The 16,992-nt window shown below is 41.7% G+C and overlaps 1 protein-coding gene across 1 annotated transcript in view; it reads right to left on the reverse strand.

Annotated features, from left to right (window-relative positions):
• Nucleotides 1–7,844: 7,844 nt before the first annotated feature.
• The window catches only part of LARGE1 (LARGE xylosyl- and glucuronyltransferase 1), a 665,684-nt gene continuing 656,536 nt past the window's right edge, over nt 7,845–16,992 (reverse strand). Inside the window, exon 15 of the mRNA XM_077469166.1 lies at nt 7,845–9,731. Coding sequence (XP_077325292.1) covers nt 9,534–9,731 — 198 coding nt within the window. The 3' untranslated portion in view covers nt 7,845–9,533. The remainder of the gene's footprint in view (nt 9,732–16,992) is intronic.

Here is a 16,992-nt window from a genome sequence, read left to right on the forward strand (position 1 = left end):
TTTCTGTCCCTTCATATCTACGCTTTTCTACCGGTACTTCCACTCTATCTATAGGGGCAGCCATGATTGTCACATAGGCTGGACTTTAAACATGCCTGCCTTTGTAATTTCAATTACATGGTGAATTGATAGGATAAAAAAAAAAAAAGATGATGATTTTGCGTCCAGTTCAGCTCACGGGACGCTACAAGAACACTACATTTATGACGGTATCAACTGGTATTTTCTGCACTTGCTGAAAATGTTCATAGCCAAAAAAGTGAAAATGAATACAGCTACCACATCTAAGGACTGATGAGCTGCAATACATTTAATTTTAGATTTTTTGGATATGCTCTAAAGAGAGACTGTGAAATAGCTAAATACATCCTCAGAAACTTCTCATAGTACCAAACTCCTCCGGCTGAGGCAAAGGACCTATTCAGGACTCTGCCCTGGACGTAGCATAAAGCCTTGAACCTAGAGAAGAGCTGCTTTCATCAAAGGCTTGGACACATGCAAGACTACTGTATGAATATCTAATCTTAAATGATTGAAATCAGGCTTATGAGAGTTTGATACTCTTTATTAGTTCTTACAATGCCGACGCACCTTGCCTTCTGAAAACTACCTCTCAGCTCTGACAACCAGGACCAAAGGAGGTCCTGTTCACTTCCTGATCTTGTAATGGTAAAATAAAATGTCTCCCAGCCCTAGAGTTTGGATAATGCTCTAACTTCCAGGCCCAAAGGTTGACCAGGCAACTGCTTGAACCCATGATGATAACACAGCATGTCACTCTGAGGCCGCGTACACACGCGCGGACTGTTCGCCCAACTTTGTCCGTCAAACAGTTTCGGCAAACAGTCCGCTCAAAATTAGCATGGACGGACATGCCCACACACGACGAACGAACAGTTTGCTGAAACCGTGCGCGATGACGTGAACGGCACGTACGACGGGACGAAAAATACGACGTCCTATACACTGCATTATAACTTTCGGCGTGTTAAGCCTTTCTGAGCATGCGCCATACTTAGTTTGTCGAACAAGCCTACACACGGGCGGACTGTTCGCTCAAACAAGGTTTCAGCGGACAGTTTTTACGGAATTTCCGAAAAACCTTGTTCGTCAAACTGTCCGCTGAAACTGTCCGCTGAAAGCCCACACACGAGCGGACTGTCCGCCCAAACACTGTTCAGCGGACAAAGTTGGGCGAACAGTCCGCCCGTGTGTACGCGGCCTGACTGAGTTTGGATAGCTTTCTGACTCTAAAGCTGGCCATACGTTATTCTGTTTTTTTTGTTCAGCCAAAAGGCTGAGTGAAAGAAACTGATCCAATTTGCCCATCTGCACATTTGAGATGAATGGGCAAATCCTCCCTGCTGTGTTTTTGTATTCTAACAGTAAAACTTCCCTGCCATCCGAATACACTGATCTGTGCTGCAACCTATTGGCTGCAATGTATGACTTCTCTTTTGGGTCACCCAAATATAAGTGGAGGCGATATTTTGTTCTATATCTCACCTCCATGGGGAGCATAGATTTGAAGGAATGTATGGCAATGCGATCTGTATTGCAATAAATTCAGTGGAGCTCAGAGGGGACATGCAGGGTCTTTTAGAGACTCATTTAGTTTTATTAACAAGAGGCATTAAAGGGGTTGTAAAGGCAGAAGTTTTTTTTTATCTTAATGCATTCTATGCATTAAGATAAAAAGCCTTCTGTGTGCCCCCCTCAGCTCCCCAACACTTATCTGAGGTCCATCTTGTTCCAGCGATATCCATGAATGTCTCAGCCGTCCAAGATTCTCTTTCCTGATTGGCTGAGACACAGGAGCGGCGCCACTAGCTCCTGCTGCTGTCAATCAAAGTCAGCTAGCCTATTACGGAAGAGAGGGGGCAGGGCCCGGGCTCCACGTCTGAATGGACACAGGGAGCTGTGACTCAACTCAGGTGTCCCCATAGCAAGCTTCTTGTTATGGGGGGGCTGAATAGGAAGGAGGGCTAAAAATCACAGAAGAGGGACCCGAGAAGAGGAGGATCCTACCTGCTCTGTGTAAATCCACTGCAACAAAGCAGATAAATATAACATGTTTATTACAATCACTTTAATGTCACATGCCCGATGAAGGGGTTCTGCATAGCTCAGAAACGTTGCTTTCTGCTGTAATGATGTGATCGCTAATTAAAGCTTTGGACTAATTTTTGGAGATCTTGGCATGTTGGTGACATTACTCTCTCTGACGTCACACGGTTCCACCTGGTGGTCACTTCAGCATCCACTTACAAATACAGTCATCTCTACAGGAATGTGTGCGTTGGGAATAGTGCGTTGGAATTAATGAGAACCTATCACCAAAAAAATCAACTTATGGGGACTCTTTGTCCCCTATGTAATGAAAAAACAAAAAGTTGAGCAAAAAAAAAAGTTTTTTAATAATAAAAAAAAGTCACACCCAAGAACATAATGCCCCCCCTCAAAAAAAAAATTTGAGGCCACCCCCACATACGATCATAAACGCACACGTGAGGGGCGCCTACGTATAAAAAGTCTATTGTGATAAACATGGTACATATCACTGAGTACGCCAGATGGAGAGCAATAATTCTAGCACAAGACGCTAAACTGATGACCGAAAGGGGGCTTTTGAAACATCCCCTATAGAAAATATCTGGTACTGAAGTTTGTCGCCATTTCACAGGCCAACACAAATTTAGGGTTTGGCATTTTGTGTATCTATTTACTCAGTGCAACCTCATCTTTTATATTTGACCAAAAATGTGGCTATTTAACTACATTTGTTTGCCAAAAATTCACTTTATTGTGTTTTTTCTTTCTGAAATGTTGCATTTCCTAGAGCTATGCGGTAATATCGTGTGACATAAGAAATTTGGACTATCATTATTTTATTCTCCAAGGTGTCTGCTTTCAGAAAATATATAATGTTTGGGGGTTTTGTGTAATCTTCAGACATAACATTTTTTTTTTTTAAATATGTGTAAAAAATGCAAAAACGGCACGGGCAGCGAAAAGGTTAAAGCAGCCCATACACAGAATGAATTTCTTTCCTGTAACCACAGACAGTGTTGAAAAGGGAATCCCTCCCGCCAAGCCATTGTATTCTCCCAGCGGGGGTAAGCTTTCTCTTCCTGGAGAAGACAGTGATTATTACTAGCGGCTATACAGTGGAGTTTGTTGGCGTGGGCAGCAAAAGAGGAAAGTATTTACTAGATATTATAAGGGGACAGTCTTTTTGACGGTGTGATTTTTAGCAATAGATTTTCTTTAACGGTACATGCGACTGAGAAGTACTTATCGTTTGTTCTTTGTTATGTCAATATCACTTTTCAATATAAAGTATACACCTTCAATTTACTGCACTTATCTTTCCTTGGAAAAAAAAACAACGTTTTGTATCTTTGATAGGTCCTCATAGGATAAGAGGACAAGATTACTGTAAGAGATTTTTCTTCAAACAGTATAAATGCCTTTAAAGTTATCTCAGTAGATGTTCCTTGTTCAGCTTTGCTCTCCTGTTCAATAAAAGAAAATAAATCAATTACACAAAGGGCCTTACTAATTAGGTGAGGTGAGTTAGTAAATTAGGACTACATTGCCCAGATATGTGTAGCTTAATAAGAAGAAATTAAATAAAAATAACTATATCCAATGTTTAATGTTTGCAACAGTGTTCCAAACAAAATGCTAAATCAAAGGGTTAAATGCTAGCGTGTTGATGTTCTCTTCCTGTTTGGAGTGAAAATGGATGATATATAACTTAAATCAGGGGTAGGCAACTATAGAGAGGTGGAAATCTACTTAAACAACATTGAAGAGATCAAAGATTACCAGGGTGCAAGAAGAAGATATTCTAGCAAGGCCCCATTAAAAAGTAAGGAAAGTTTAAAGAGTTCAGGGGTCAGTAGGTTGTAATGAAAAGCGCAGGGATCAGGAGTAAGAAACAGAGTTCAGAGGTCAGTAGTAAAAAAATGTGCAGGGGTAAGAAGTAGTGCAGAGTTCAGAAGTTAGCAGTATGTAATGCAGAGAGCAGGGGTTAGATATAAATAACCTAGAGGTCATTAGTATGTGGCGCATAGTACAGGGCTCAGGATTAAGTGATGCACACTTTTTTTTTTCTCTTTCTCTCCATCCATCTTGACCCCTCATATGGTGGGAGTAAGTGAGGAGATCCCATGTGGAGATATAAAGGGGAAGATGTCACGGGTGGAAGTTGGAGAAGGGGACAATGATCACAAAGGTTTTTAGGAGGAGGAAAGGAAGTAGAATTATTTTTTTTCTACTTCCTTTTTCACTCCCCATACAAAGATTTAAATAAGATATTTGAGGAGCGCGAGGATAGATTAAGAGGGGAGATGAGGGGGGAGGGGAGATGAGGGGGGGAGGGGGGGAGGGAAGACACGAGGGGAAAAGGAAAGAGGAAATATATATATTTGTGTGTGGTGATGATATCGGTGAAGGGAAAGTGAATTGAATGTATGTAGTGGTGGGATTTAAAAAAAATGTAAGTAGAAGAAGAACACAGAGGTTGTGTGTTGGGGGGGGGTGTTTGTGGGGTTTTTTTTTTTGGTTTTTTTTCTCTCCTCTTTTATTTCCGTTACTATACGGGATCTTATGAATTAAATCTACAGACTACACTTTGGTATAAGGGAATGAAGGGATGGGATTTTTTTTTCTCTTTTCTCGTGTTGTTTGTGTGGAAAAAAAAAGGCTGGATGTATATAGATAAAAGCTATAAATAAGAATTTGAATATATTGAATTTGTATGTAAATGACTATGCTTGGAAAAATATATAAAAAATTATAATAAAAAAAAAAGTGATGCAGACTCCGTGTTGGCTGATATCTCAACAGTTGTCAAGGGAGGGGGGGGGTGATTTTTGTTCCTTCTAGTAGCTAATTTATAAATCTTTACGTTTACTATAATAACAAAAATTTAAAAGAGCAAGCATATAAACATGTAAAAGTCAACTTAAAAAGAAATCACTTTTATAAAAAAAAAAAAAACTATATGGCATATATACAATTACTATACAAGCTATCTGCATTTATGGACCTCTCCATTTCACTTAATAAAAAAAAAAAAAATGATTATATATATATATATATATATATATATATATATATATATATATATATACACATATACATTATATATATATATATATATATATAATGTATATATGAGTAATACATATATGTATAATTGAGTATATATATACAGTGGTGTGAAAAAGTGTTTGCCCCCTTCCTCATTTCCTGTTCCTTTGCATGTTTGTCCCACTTAAGTGTTTCGGAACATCAAACCAATTTAAACAATAGTCAAGGACAACACAAGTAAACACAAAATGCAATTTGTAAATGAAGGTGTTTATTATTAAAGGTGAAAAAAAATCCAAACCATCATGGCCCTGTGTGAAAAAGTGATTGCCCCCTAATACCTAATAACTGGTTGGGCCACCCTTAGCAGCAACAACTGCAACCAAGCGTTTGCTATAACGTGCAATGAGGCTTTTACAGCGTCCTGGAGGAATTTTGGCCCACTCATCTTTGCAGAATTGTCCTAATTCAGTTACATTAGAGGGTTTTTGAGCATGAACGGCCTTTTTAAGGTCATACCACAACATCTCAATAGGATTCAGGTCAGGACTTTGGCTAGGCCACTCCAAAGTCTTCATTTTGTTTTTCTTCAGCCATTCGGTGGTGGACTTGCTGGTGTGTTTAGGATCATTGTCCTGCTGCAGAACCCAAGTTCGTTTCAGCTTGAGTACACGAACAGATGGTCGGACATTCTCCTTCAGGATCTCTTGGTAGACAGCAGAATTCATAGTTCCTTTTATCACGGCAAGTCTTCCAGGTCCTGAAGCAGCAAAACAGCCCCAGACCATCACACTACCACCACCATATTTTACTGTTAGTATAATGTTCTTTTTATGAAATGCAGTGTTCCTTCTACGCCAGATATACTTGGACACACACCTTCCAAAGAGTTCCACTTTTGTCTCATCGGTCCACAGAATGTTGTCCCAAAAGTCTTGGGGATCATCAAGATGTGTTGTGGAGAAATTGAGACGAGCTTTAATGTTCTTTTTGCTCAGCAGTGGTTTTCTCCTTGGAACTCTGCCATGCAGGCCATTTTTGCCCAGTCTTTTCCTGATGGTGGAGGCATGAACGCTGACCTTAACTGAGGCAAGTGAGGCCTGCAGTTCCTTGGACGTTGTTGTGGGGTCTTTTGTGACCTCTTGGATGAGTCGTCGCTGCGCTCTTGGGGTAATTTTGGGCGGCCGGCCACTCCTGGGAAGGTTCACCACTGTTCCATGTCTTCGCCATTTGTGGATAATGGCTCTCACTGTGGTTCGCTGGATTCCCAAAGCTTTGGAAATGGCTTTATAACCCTTTCCAGACTGATAGATCTCAATTACTTTCTTTCTCAATTGTTCCTGAATTTCTTTGGGTCTCGGCATGATGTGTAGCTTTTAAGGATCTTCTGGTGGACCTTACTGTGTCAAGCAGCTCCTATTTAAGTGATGCCTTGATTGTGAACAGGTGTGGCAATAATCAGGCCTGGGTGTGGCTAGAGAAATTGAACTCAGGTGTGGACAACCACAGTTATAGTATGTTTTAACAAGGGGGGCAATCACTTTTTCACACAGGGCCATGATGGTTTGGATTTTTTTTCACCTTTAATAATAAACACCTTAATTTACAAATTGCATTTTGGGTTTACTTGTGTTGTCCTTGACTATTGTTTAAATTGGTTTGATGTTCCGAAACACTTAAGTGTGACAAACATGCAAAGGAACCGGAAATGAGGAAGGGGGCAAACACTTTTTCACACCACTGTATATATATATATATATATATATATATATATATATATATATATATATATATATATATATATATGTATATATGGACACACACATACACAGTATATATATATATATATATATATATATATACCCTGTATATATTAGTATAAAAATATATACTTTCGACCATGGTAACAGTACTTCCTGTGTGCAGCACTTCCTGGGATTAACCTCAACCTTTTGCCATCATCGTTATGGCTATGTTCCCATCCACCTGGAAATGTGGTGTGTTCCCGCCTACCTTTGTGTGTTCCAGGACTTCCTGTTATGCCCTCTGCAATTATTATTATACAGGATTTATATAGCACTGACAGCTTATGCAGCGCTTTACAAATTGCACAATACACTTTAATACAGTAGGAATCAGAGGGCTCTGCTCGTTAGAGCTTACAATTAAAGATAAGTTAAAATCCAGCAAGGATGGTGGGAGTCCCTCATAATGGGTATAGCAGGTGTGCAGACCCATGCACCCAACTCAGGAAAGGTGGGAACCCCTCAAAATGGGCACAGCAGGAGTGCAGACATGGTAACTCAGCACAGGGATGGTAAGAACTCCTCATAATGGCTAAAGTAGGTGTACAAAGCTGTGGACTCGGTGTCAGGATGGTGGGACCCCTACATAAAAGGCACAAAGGGTGTGCAGACCTGGGAACTCAGAACATGGATGGTGGAAGCCCTTCATAATGGGAACCACAGGTGTGCAGACATCTCACCAGAACAGAGATTTTACCAGAGTTCCCAAGAGATAGAAGAGACTGTCATGTTAACTCTCCAGCATCTACCATTCAAATATCTGTTTTGCGTGAACTGACTAAATAATATACTTTTTAAATTATATAGTGTTTTTTTTTTTCCAAAAATCACTCTGTTGACTTACTGTATGTCTTTGTGAACCTCACTGCTTTGATCTAATGTGAACACCATCAAACCCAACATCAATATCATTACAGGTAATAAAGAACCTAAACTGAATGAAAGCAAGTATCACAATTTATTCCTGATGCTGCAAATGAGTGAGAAGAGGACATGGCGTGTTTTCTTATCTCTGAGCACAAACTTTCATTTTTCAACAAGAAGCCCATCAGCCTGACTAGTGCATTAGACTTAACATTCCCTTTGTAAACATGACAAATAATACTGAATAGTATAAAAAACAGTGGTAAAGTCCTTTTAGGTTAAGCTTCCCAGCTTCACAAAGGAAAAGGCGAACGATCATCTCTTGGGCGGAACGGAACCTCTAGTAGTCATTACAGCGGTCAAGATTTTGTTTGCATTTTACCCTTTTTTTTGGGGGGGGGGGGGGGTGGCCTTTATAGATAACCATTCTTAACGCCAATCCTTCCATTCTTTACTATCAGACTGACTAACTGATCCTAACAAATCTTGTTTTTCCAGGAAAACATTGCATAGTAATGTTACTCTGGGAAGGGGTTACAATTTCACAAGCAGAAAGTGAACATGTCACAGTTTAGATGGCGATGGCCTCATATGTCCAGACTCATCAATGTTCTGTGACCGCTGGCCTTCTTGCAGTCCCATCTCTAATTAGAGAAAAACAGAGACCCGACAGCAGGACAAGGAGTAGTCAGCTTTTTCCACTGCAAAATTTTTTTTTATCCGGTGGGTCAAGCTAGCCCTCCTTTACTTCCCAAGACGGTATTCAGGTATGTCAGCTTTTGGAGACATCTTGAATTCTGCGATCACTGTACCATGTTCACTTTCCAGAGGGATCCCACAGGTGGCTAAAGTCAGTCCGGCAACTGCGGTCATGCGTCAGCTCTTATCGTCAACAGTAAATTTGTTGAACAGCTAGTGTACAGATAACAAGGCATGTCTTTAATTCTTTTATACAGGGGGAGAATAAAATACAAAAATAGAAAGAAATGCCCTTTGGATCTTTACAAGGTGAACACTGCTATTATGTATATATTTATTTGTCTTTTGCATTAAGCATTAGAAACACAAGTAGTCCTTCGAGGTTTTGCCACCTGCAGGCCAACAGCAAAAGAGCATTTTCTGCCTGAGCTTTAGTGCTGCACTGCTCTCCAACACAGTCTGCTTTGGCTCTGCAGGAAAATGAGAAACAATTCATTTTCTCTCTGCGATCAGATGCTGTTATGGCAATTTGATGGAAACTGAGAGCTTGGCCACATTTTTGAAGGACGGGGCAACACTGGCACAAGCTTCCCAGCAGATCTTCAGGCCAAATCCTACATCTGTCCCTTCTGCGTTTTTTTTTGTTAGTCTCCTGGAGCCAAGTCTGAGAAAGTGGTTCTAATCCTTACTCCACACGAAACCTCTGACATTTAATGGAAGGTTAAGTTGGCTGGCCTGTGAGTGAATCTCACAATAAGAGAGACGATGCTAGGTTCATTCTTAAAAGACCAGGAAAACATAAGCCTTGATTGCTAGATCCTGTGCAAATGCAAACGTCTCATGCCTCAGGTTGTTGCTCCACACTGATTCGCAGCTGCCTAAACTCTGATTCAATTATCTCACCTGGGAGAGAAGGGAAAGAACCTAAAGGTTCTTGAAACCCTAAATAAACAATCCAGGGTTTCAATTAAAAATGGCAACCTCCAGCCAACATGGCCGACATAATGCCCTCCAGTTCTTCATTGCAGACATCAGGCACAAATAATCTCCTCTTCCCCAGTCTTATTAGCTGTTGTTCTCAGCGGTGAGGTATTTGAGAGCTGTGAAGCCATAACGACGGGACATGTCCTGCTGAAACTCTTCCTTCAGTGTCTTCAAACAGATTCTATATTGCTTGTTCGAGCGGAACTTGGTGATATCGAAGCTTGGAGCATGTGGCATATGGATCATGTAGGCATTGGGCAGCACTGTAAATTCATATTCCTACATAGAGTGTATAAAAGAGCATGATTATTAAGTGTCAACATATTGATCAGAGCTTTATAATCTGGGGTGATCACAAACAACATATATTGAACTTCAGACATAGAAAGAAAAAAATTATTCAGTTATATGTTCATTGACAAAACAATGCATTCATTTATAATTACAGCTACTGTGAATATTGGATTTTGAGTTGGTATTGATATCTTTCAATCTTCTGTACTAAGGCAGGCCATACAGTACACAGTGCTGACAAGGGAATCCTCCTGCCGAGACATTGTATTCTCCCAGCAAGAGGCGGTGGGCGCTGCTCCTGCTGAGAGAAGACAGCGATTGTTGCTAGCAGCTATCAGGGCCGCTGTTAGAAATCATGGGGCCCCATACAGCCTACCTGATGGGGCCCCCTTTAATCCTGCCCCCAACCCCACCCCAGGCCCCTCCCCTGTCCCCACTTCTGAAGATTTGTCACCATTTACATATGCGCACACAATCATTATGGCTTATCAGTACAGGGGGACAGAGACTGTGTCTTTAATTTTTTTTTGTATCACTTTTATTGCTATCAGAAGTAATAAACAACATCCCTAGTGATAGCATGAGGCAGTGACAGGTCCCCATTATGGAGAAATCTGGAGTCTATTAGACCCCATACCTATCCTCTGGCATCCAAAGCATCTGATCAAACCCAGATCTGTTTGATGAGACGCTTGTTCAAGCTGGTAATTGCTTCTGGTTTCTGATGTCACACAGTGGGAGGAACGACATCAGTTCCCCTCACTGTGTCTCAGGAACTGGATGCTGCTGCTCACATCCTTAACAGGACCCCTGATTGCACAGAGAGCCCAGTAAAGGTGGTGATGGGATGGTGGTGGAACCCCCTTCAACTGACTGCCTGTAAAATATAAGAGGGGCTTCTTAGCCACTAAGATTACTATTACTTTGTGTGGATTTGCTGGGTCTAAAAAAATTATATCTTGATCATTGCTGTAGCGATAATCAAGATTTCACCCTTCCAAACCAGCAATTTACCAGTAGGGCGCTGGACAGGAAGTGGTTAAAAGGAAGTGGTTGGTGGGCACATGCTTACTGCCCCCCAAATGCAAGTGTAAAGCATCTCACTGGGTCCTTACCAGCATTATAAAAATCACACAGGCAGCACAGTCAGCATGTGTTCTGTCATGGATCTGTCAGTGTCAAATGGCTTTTGGGTTCTGACTTTGGCTATACTGTGTGTTACAATCTCTAACCCAGTACAGCCATAACAAAGTAGGCACCCAACCGCAATATGACACACTGTGACAGATTACAGAGCACATGCTGACTGTGCTGCCTGTGTAAGTAATCATAACTTGCCATGCTATGTGTAAGCGATACACAGTGAGGATTCTATCATCTGTGCTCCACTCACTGTGTGCACTGCAGCCACGGTGTCCGGGTTCTTGCTCCCTTGTCAGCCACAGAGCCGCCTGTTACCTCACAAGTCACATCAGTCTCGGCACATGAGGTCTCGGCAGTCAGTGGAGTGGAGCATCGTAGTATCCCTCCTCCAGGGAAGGCAGTGAGCAGCAGTGGCCGGAACTAATTAAAAAGCGGAGCAATGTGCGGTGCGCTTTTATGTACATCCGCCCGAAAAACAAGAAATAGTCAAAACACTGCTCTCGCCTCCTGGGCCTCTCTGATGACCTGATGGGGTCCAGGAAAATATAATTACACCCCCTTCCCTAAGCAAGTAGTAGCGGGGAACGATGGTGAAGTTTAGAAAGCTCTATTTTGTAATAGCCGGAAAGTAACTGTAAAGTTGTCCGGGCCCCCCTGTGGAGCTGCTGGGGGCCGGGCCCAGTAAAACAGGGCTGGCTGTACTGCCCTATCAGCGGCCCTGGCAGCTATAGCAGCCGCTAGTGATAATTACAAGTAAATAATCTGGCAGGTTGGTTGTACCCAAGTTGATCGAATTGATCATTGATTCTGCCCACGCCCGGTTCTAATCTTGGCCGATTCAGCAGGAACAGCAGAACCATCTATGCCTAAGAGAAGGCGGGACGGCACTGGGAGTCAATTAGGTGTTTAAACTGAGCAGAGGGATACAGTGCCTTGAAAAAGTAATCATACCCCTTACAATTTTCCACATTTTGTCATGTTAAAACTAAAAAATGTAATGAATTTTATTGGAATTTTATGCGATAGACCAACACAAAGTGAGTGGAAGGAAAATGATAAATGGTTTTCAACATATTTTACAAATAAATATGTGAAAAGTGTGGCGTGCATTTGTATTCAGCCCCCTTACTCTGATACCCCTAACTAAAATCTAGTGGAACCAATTGCCTTCATTCACCATTAGTAAATAGAGTCTACCTGTGTGTGATATAATCTCAATATAAATACAGCTGTTCTGAGAAGCCCTCAGAGGTTTGTTAGAGAATCTTAGTGAACAAACAGCATCTTGAAGGCCAAGGAACACACCAGACAGGTCAGGGATAAACGTGGATAAGTTTAACCACTTACTGACCGGGCCATAGCCAAATGACAGCTACAGCACGGTCAGAGAATTCTGGGAGGGTGTACTGCACCTTCCTCCCAGAATTGCAATCCCGCGGGACCCCCCGGGACCTGCTCCCAGGAATGACCTTGACATCACGGATCACAATAAAGGGCCAATGACAGCAGCCCTTTACCACGTGATCGCTTCTTCCAATGACTCTCATTCATTGTCTCATTCATGCTCATCCATCTCCATCCTTGGCTCATCCATCCCCATCCATGGCTCATCCATCCCCATCCATGGCTCATCCATTCCCATCCATGGCTCATTTATGCCTCATTCATGCTCATCCGTGCCACATCCATGCCACATCAGTGCTCCTCCATTCCACATCAGTGCTCATCCGTGCCACATCAGTTCTCATCCGTGCCACATCAGTTCTCATCCGTGCCACATCAGTTCTCATCCGTGCCACATCAGTTCTCATCCGTGCCACATCAGTTCTCATCCGTGCCACATTCATGCCACATCAGTGCTCATCCATGCCACATCCATGTCACATCAGTACTCATCCATGCCACATCAGTACTCATCCATGCCACATCAGTGCTCATCCATGCCACATCAGTGCTCATCCATGCCACATCAGTGCTCATCCATGCCACATCAGTACTTATCTATGCCACATCCATGCCACATCAGTTCTCATCTGTGCCACATTAATGCCTTATCAGTGTTCACCCGTGCCACATTCATGCCACATCAGTGCTCATCCATGCCACATCAGTTCTCATCCATGCCACATCAGTGCTCATCCATGCCACATCAGTGCTCATCCATGCCACATCAGTGCTCATCCATGCCACATCAGTGCTCATCTGTGCCACATCAGTGCTCATCTGTGCCACATCCATGCCACTACAGTGCCCATCAGTGCCACTACAGTGCCTCACAAAATTGCAATAGGTAGTAAAATTAGATTTGAAATGTATGCCCTTAGAACACCTGATGTTTCTCCCTGCATGTTGAGCCTCTGTATGTGGCCGGCTGTGTAAAAGTCTCACACGTGGTATGGCAATACTTGGGAGGAGTAGCAGAATGTATTTTGGGGTGTCATTTTTGCTATGTACATGCTATGTGTTAGAAATATTGTATAAATTGACAACTTTGTGTATAAAAAAAAATGTGTTTAAATTTTTTTCCCACATTTTCCGAAAACTTGTGGAAAAAAATTACATGTTCAAAAGACTCATTATGTCTCAAAGAAAATACATTGGGGTGTTGACTTCACAAAATAGGGTAATTTTTTGGGTGTTTCCATTGTCCTGGTGCTCCAGGGCCTTCAAAAGTGCAAGAGGTAGTCAAGAAATTAAATGTGTATTTTATGTCCCTAGAACACCTGATGGTGCTCCCTGCATGTTGGGCCTCTGTATGTGACTAGGCTGTAAAAAAGTCTCACACACCTGGTATCGCCATACTCAGGAGGAGTAGCAGAATGTATTTTGGGGTGTAATTTGTCGTATGCTGTGTGTGATAAATAACCTGTTAATATGACAATTTTGTGGGAAAAAAAAAACGTAATTTTGCAAAGAATTGTAGGAAAAAAAATTACAACTTCAAAAAACTCCCCATGCATCTTACTAAATACCTTGGAATGTCTACTTTCCAAAAAAGGGGTAATTTGGGGGTATTTGTACTGTCCTGGCTTGTTAGTATCTCAAGAAACCAGATAGCCTGTCAGCACATCAGGTGTGATCAATTTTCAGTGATTGGCACCATAGCTTATAGTCTATAACTTTCACAAAGACCAAATAATATACACTAATTTGGGTTATTTTTACCAAAGATATGTAGCAGTATACATTTTGGCCAAAATTTATGAAGAAAAATTTGTAATTTGCTAAATTGTAGAACAGAAACAAACAATTTTTTGGTATTTTTTCATTTATTGCACAAAAAATATAAAACCCAGTGATGATTAACCACCAAAAGAAAGGACACACATTGTGAAAAAAAAGGACACAAATTTCATATGAGTACAGTGTTGCATGACTGAGTAATTGTCATTCAAAATGTGAGGGCACTGAAAGCTGAAAATTGGTCTGTTAGGAAGAGGGTTTAAGTGCCCATGGGCAAGTGATAAAAGCAGGGTTCATTTATAAAAGAATATCCCTAGCTTTAAACATCTCACAAAGCACTGCTCAACCCATCATCTTAAAATGGAAAGACTATCGCACAGCTGCAAAACCTACAAAGACATGACCCTCCACCTAAGAGCATTCATCAGAGAAGCAGCCAAGAGCCCTATGATAACTCTGGAGGAGCTGCAGAGATCCACAGCTCAGGTGGAAAAATCTGTCTACAGGACAACTATTAGTCGTGCACTCCACAAATCTGGCATTTATGGAAGAGTGGCAAGAAGAAAGCCATAAGAAGTCCTGTTTGCAGTTTGCAAGAAGCCATGTGGGGGGACACAGCAAACATGTGGAAGAAGATGCTCTAGTCAGATGAGACCAAAACTAAACTTTTTGGCTTAAAAGCAAAATGCTATGTGTGGTGGAAAACTAAGGCCGCGTACACACGCGCGGACTGTTGGCCCAACTTTGTCCGTCCAACAGTTTGAGCGAACAGTCCGCTCAAACTTAGCATGGACGGACATGGCCACACACGACGGACGAACAGTTTGCTGAAACCGTGCGCGATGACGTGAACGGCACGTACGACGGGACGAAAAATACGACGTCCTATACACTGCAATGCAACCTTCCGACGTGGAAATCCTTTCTGAGCATGCGCGAGACTTAGTTGGCCGAACAAGCCTACACACGAGCGAACAGTCCGCTGAAACCTTGTTTCAGCGGACAGTTTTTCGGAATTTCCGTAAGACCTTGTTCGGCCAACTGTCCGCTGAAACTGTCCGCTGAAGCCCCACACACGAGCGGACTGTCCGCCCAAACACTGTTCAGCGGACAAGGTTGGGCGAACAGTCCGCGCGTGTGTACGCGGCCTTACACTGCACATCACCCTGAACACACGACCCCACCATGAAACATGGTGGTGCAGCATCATGTTGTGGGGATGTTTTTCTTCAGCAAGGACAGGGAAGCTGGCCAGAGTTGATGGGAAGATGGATGGAGCAAAATACAGGATAATCTTACATACAGCCAGAGCTACATTGGAATGGTTCAGATCAAAGCATATTCATGTGTTAGAATGGCCCAGTACAAGCCCAGACCTAAATCCAATTGAGAATCTGTGGCATAACTTGAAAATTGATGTTCCCAGATACTCTCCATCCAATCTGACAGAGCTTTAGATATTTTGCAAAGAAGAATGGGCAACAATTTCAAGCTCTAGATGTGCAAAGCTGGTAGAGACATCTCCAAAAAGACTTGCAGCTGTAATTGCAGTGAAAGATGGTTCTACAAAGTATTGGCTCGGGGGGGCTGAATACAAATGCACACCACACTTTTCACATATTTATTTGTAACACATTTTGATAACCAATTATAATTTTCCTTCCACTTCACAATTAGGTGACACTTTATGTTGGTCTATCACATAAAACCCCAATAAAATATATTTACTTTTTTGGTTGTAATATGATAAAATGTGGAACTGCAACTCATCACCATACTGCTCCTACATCTTCAGTGTCCAGCCACAGACTGGGGGTGGGGAGGTGACCAGGCTTTACTTCTTAACTGCATTAGAGAAAAGTCAGATCACCGACTTGGCTCTGTAGTCCGGTTGGGCAGTTTAAATGTCAGGGCTGGATGGACAGAAAAATCAAACCTTTTCATGTAAAACAGCTCCCACATATGCATTTAAACACTGGATTTACTTGTTTATTTAGCAAGTAAAAAACATGGGGACTATGGGTAGGACACTTTTTCCTGTAGGATCTTATGTTCTAATAGAAATGTTGAGAAGCGAACAACAAGCTGAATGATACGCAACAGAAACATAACATAAATAATTTTTATGCCTCAACATACTGTATATACATACACTGATATAATACCCACTTAGTTATAGGTGCATATTGTACTGTAAATATTTTACATTATTATTATAATTTTAGTAAAACAAGTTAATTTGAAGTCCACCATATTTAAAGCAAACCTGTGCTTTTCCCATGCAAAGCAAAGTAACAGGTTCACTTTAATAGTGGTTCCACCTGCTGCTTTTGTTGACCTTACTTTTTCACCCTTCGCAGCCTGAAGCAAAGGCAGGCCTTACACAAAGCAAATTTCTGTCCTGCATTCACAGATTGCAGGAAAGAAATGTGATTGATTCTTCCATCAGCACAGTGTTGACAGGGGAATCTCTTCCGCTGAGCCATTGTATTGATCACTTTGGGTATAATCATCCTGCCAAATTTTACATACAATTAACGTAAGTGGCTGGTATAGCTGCTAGCAATAATCATGGTCTTCTCCTGGCTCCCCCCGCTGGGAGAAGACAGTGATTATTGATTACTTCCTATGGCCACACCCTACGCGTTTCATCATCAAGACGACATCAAGGCTCCAGATGACTTTTTTTTTCTCTTCCTTTATTTGTGAGTACCTTCTCCAAGGTTGAGGGGAAGCACATATAATTTGTTCACAATACATTTATATGAAACACCCGGTAGCGGGGTGCACTCATGGCATTAAATTAATTTAGAGGGCATAGGGCCCTGACTGATTAAACATTTTCACAGAGATTTTTCCAACGTAGCACATTATAGGAGTAGCATCTCCACGGTATAAAGGAACACAAATAATAACTTTT

The sequence above is a fragment of the Lithobates pipiens genome, unplaced genomic scaffold (genome assembly GCF_037356315.1).
Source record: "Lithobates pipiens isolate NorthernLeopardFrog02 unplaced genomic scaffold, aLitPip1_a1.2 Scaffold_8, whole genome shotgun sequence".
NCBI lineage: Eukaryota > Metazoa > Chordata > Amphibia > Anura > Ranidae > Lithobates > Lithobates pipiens.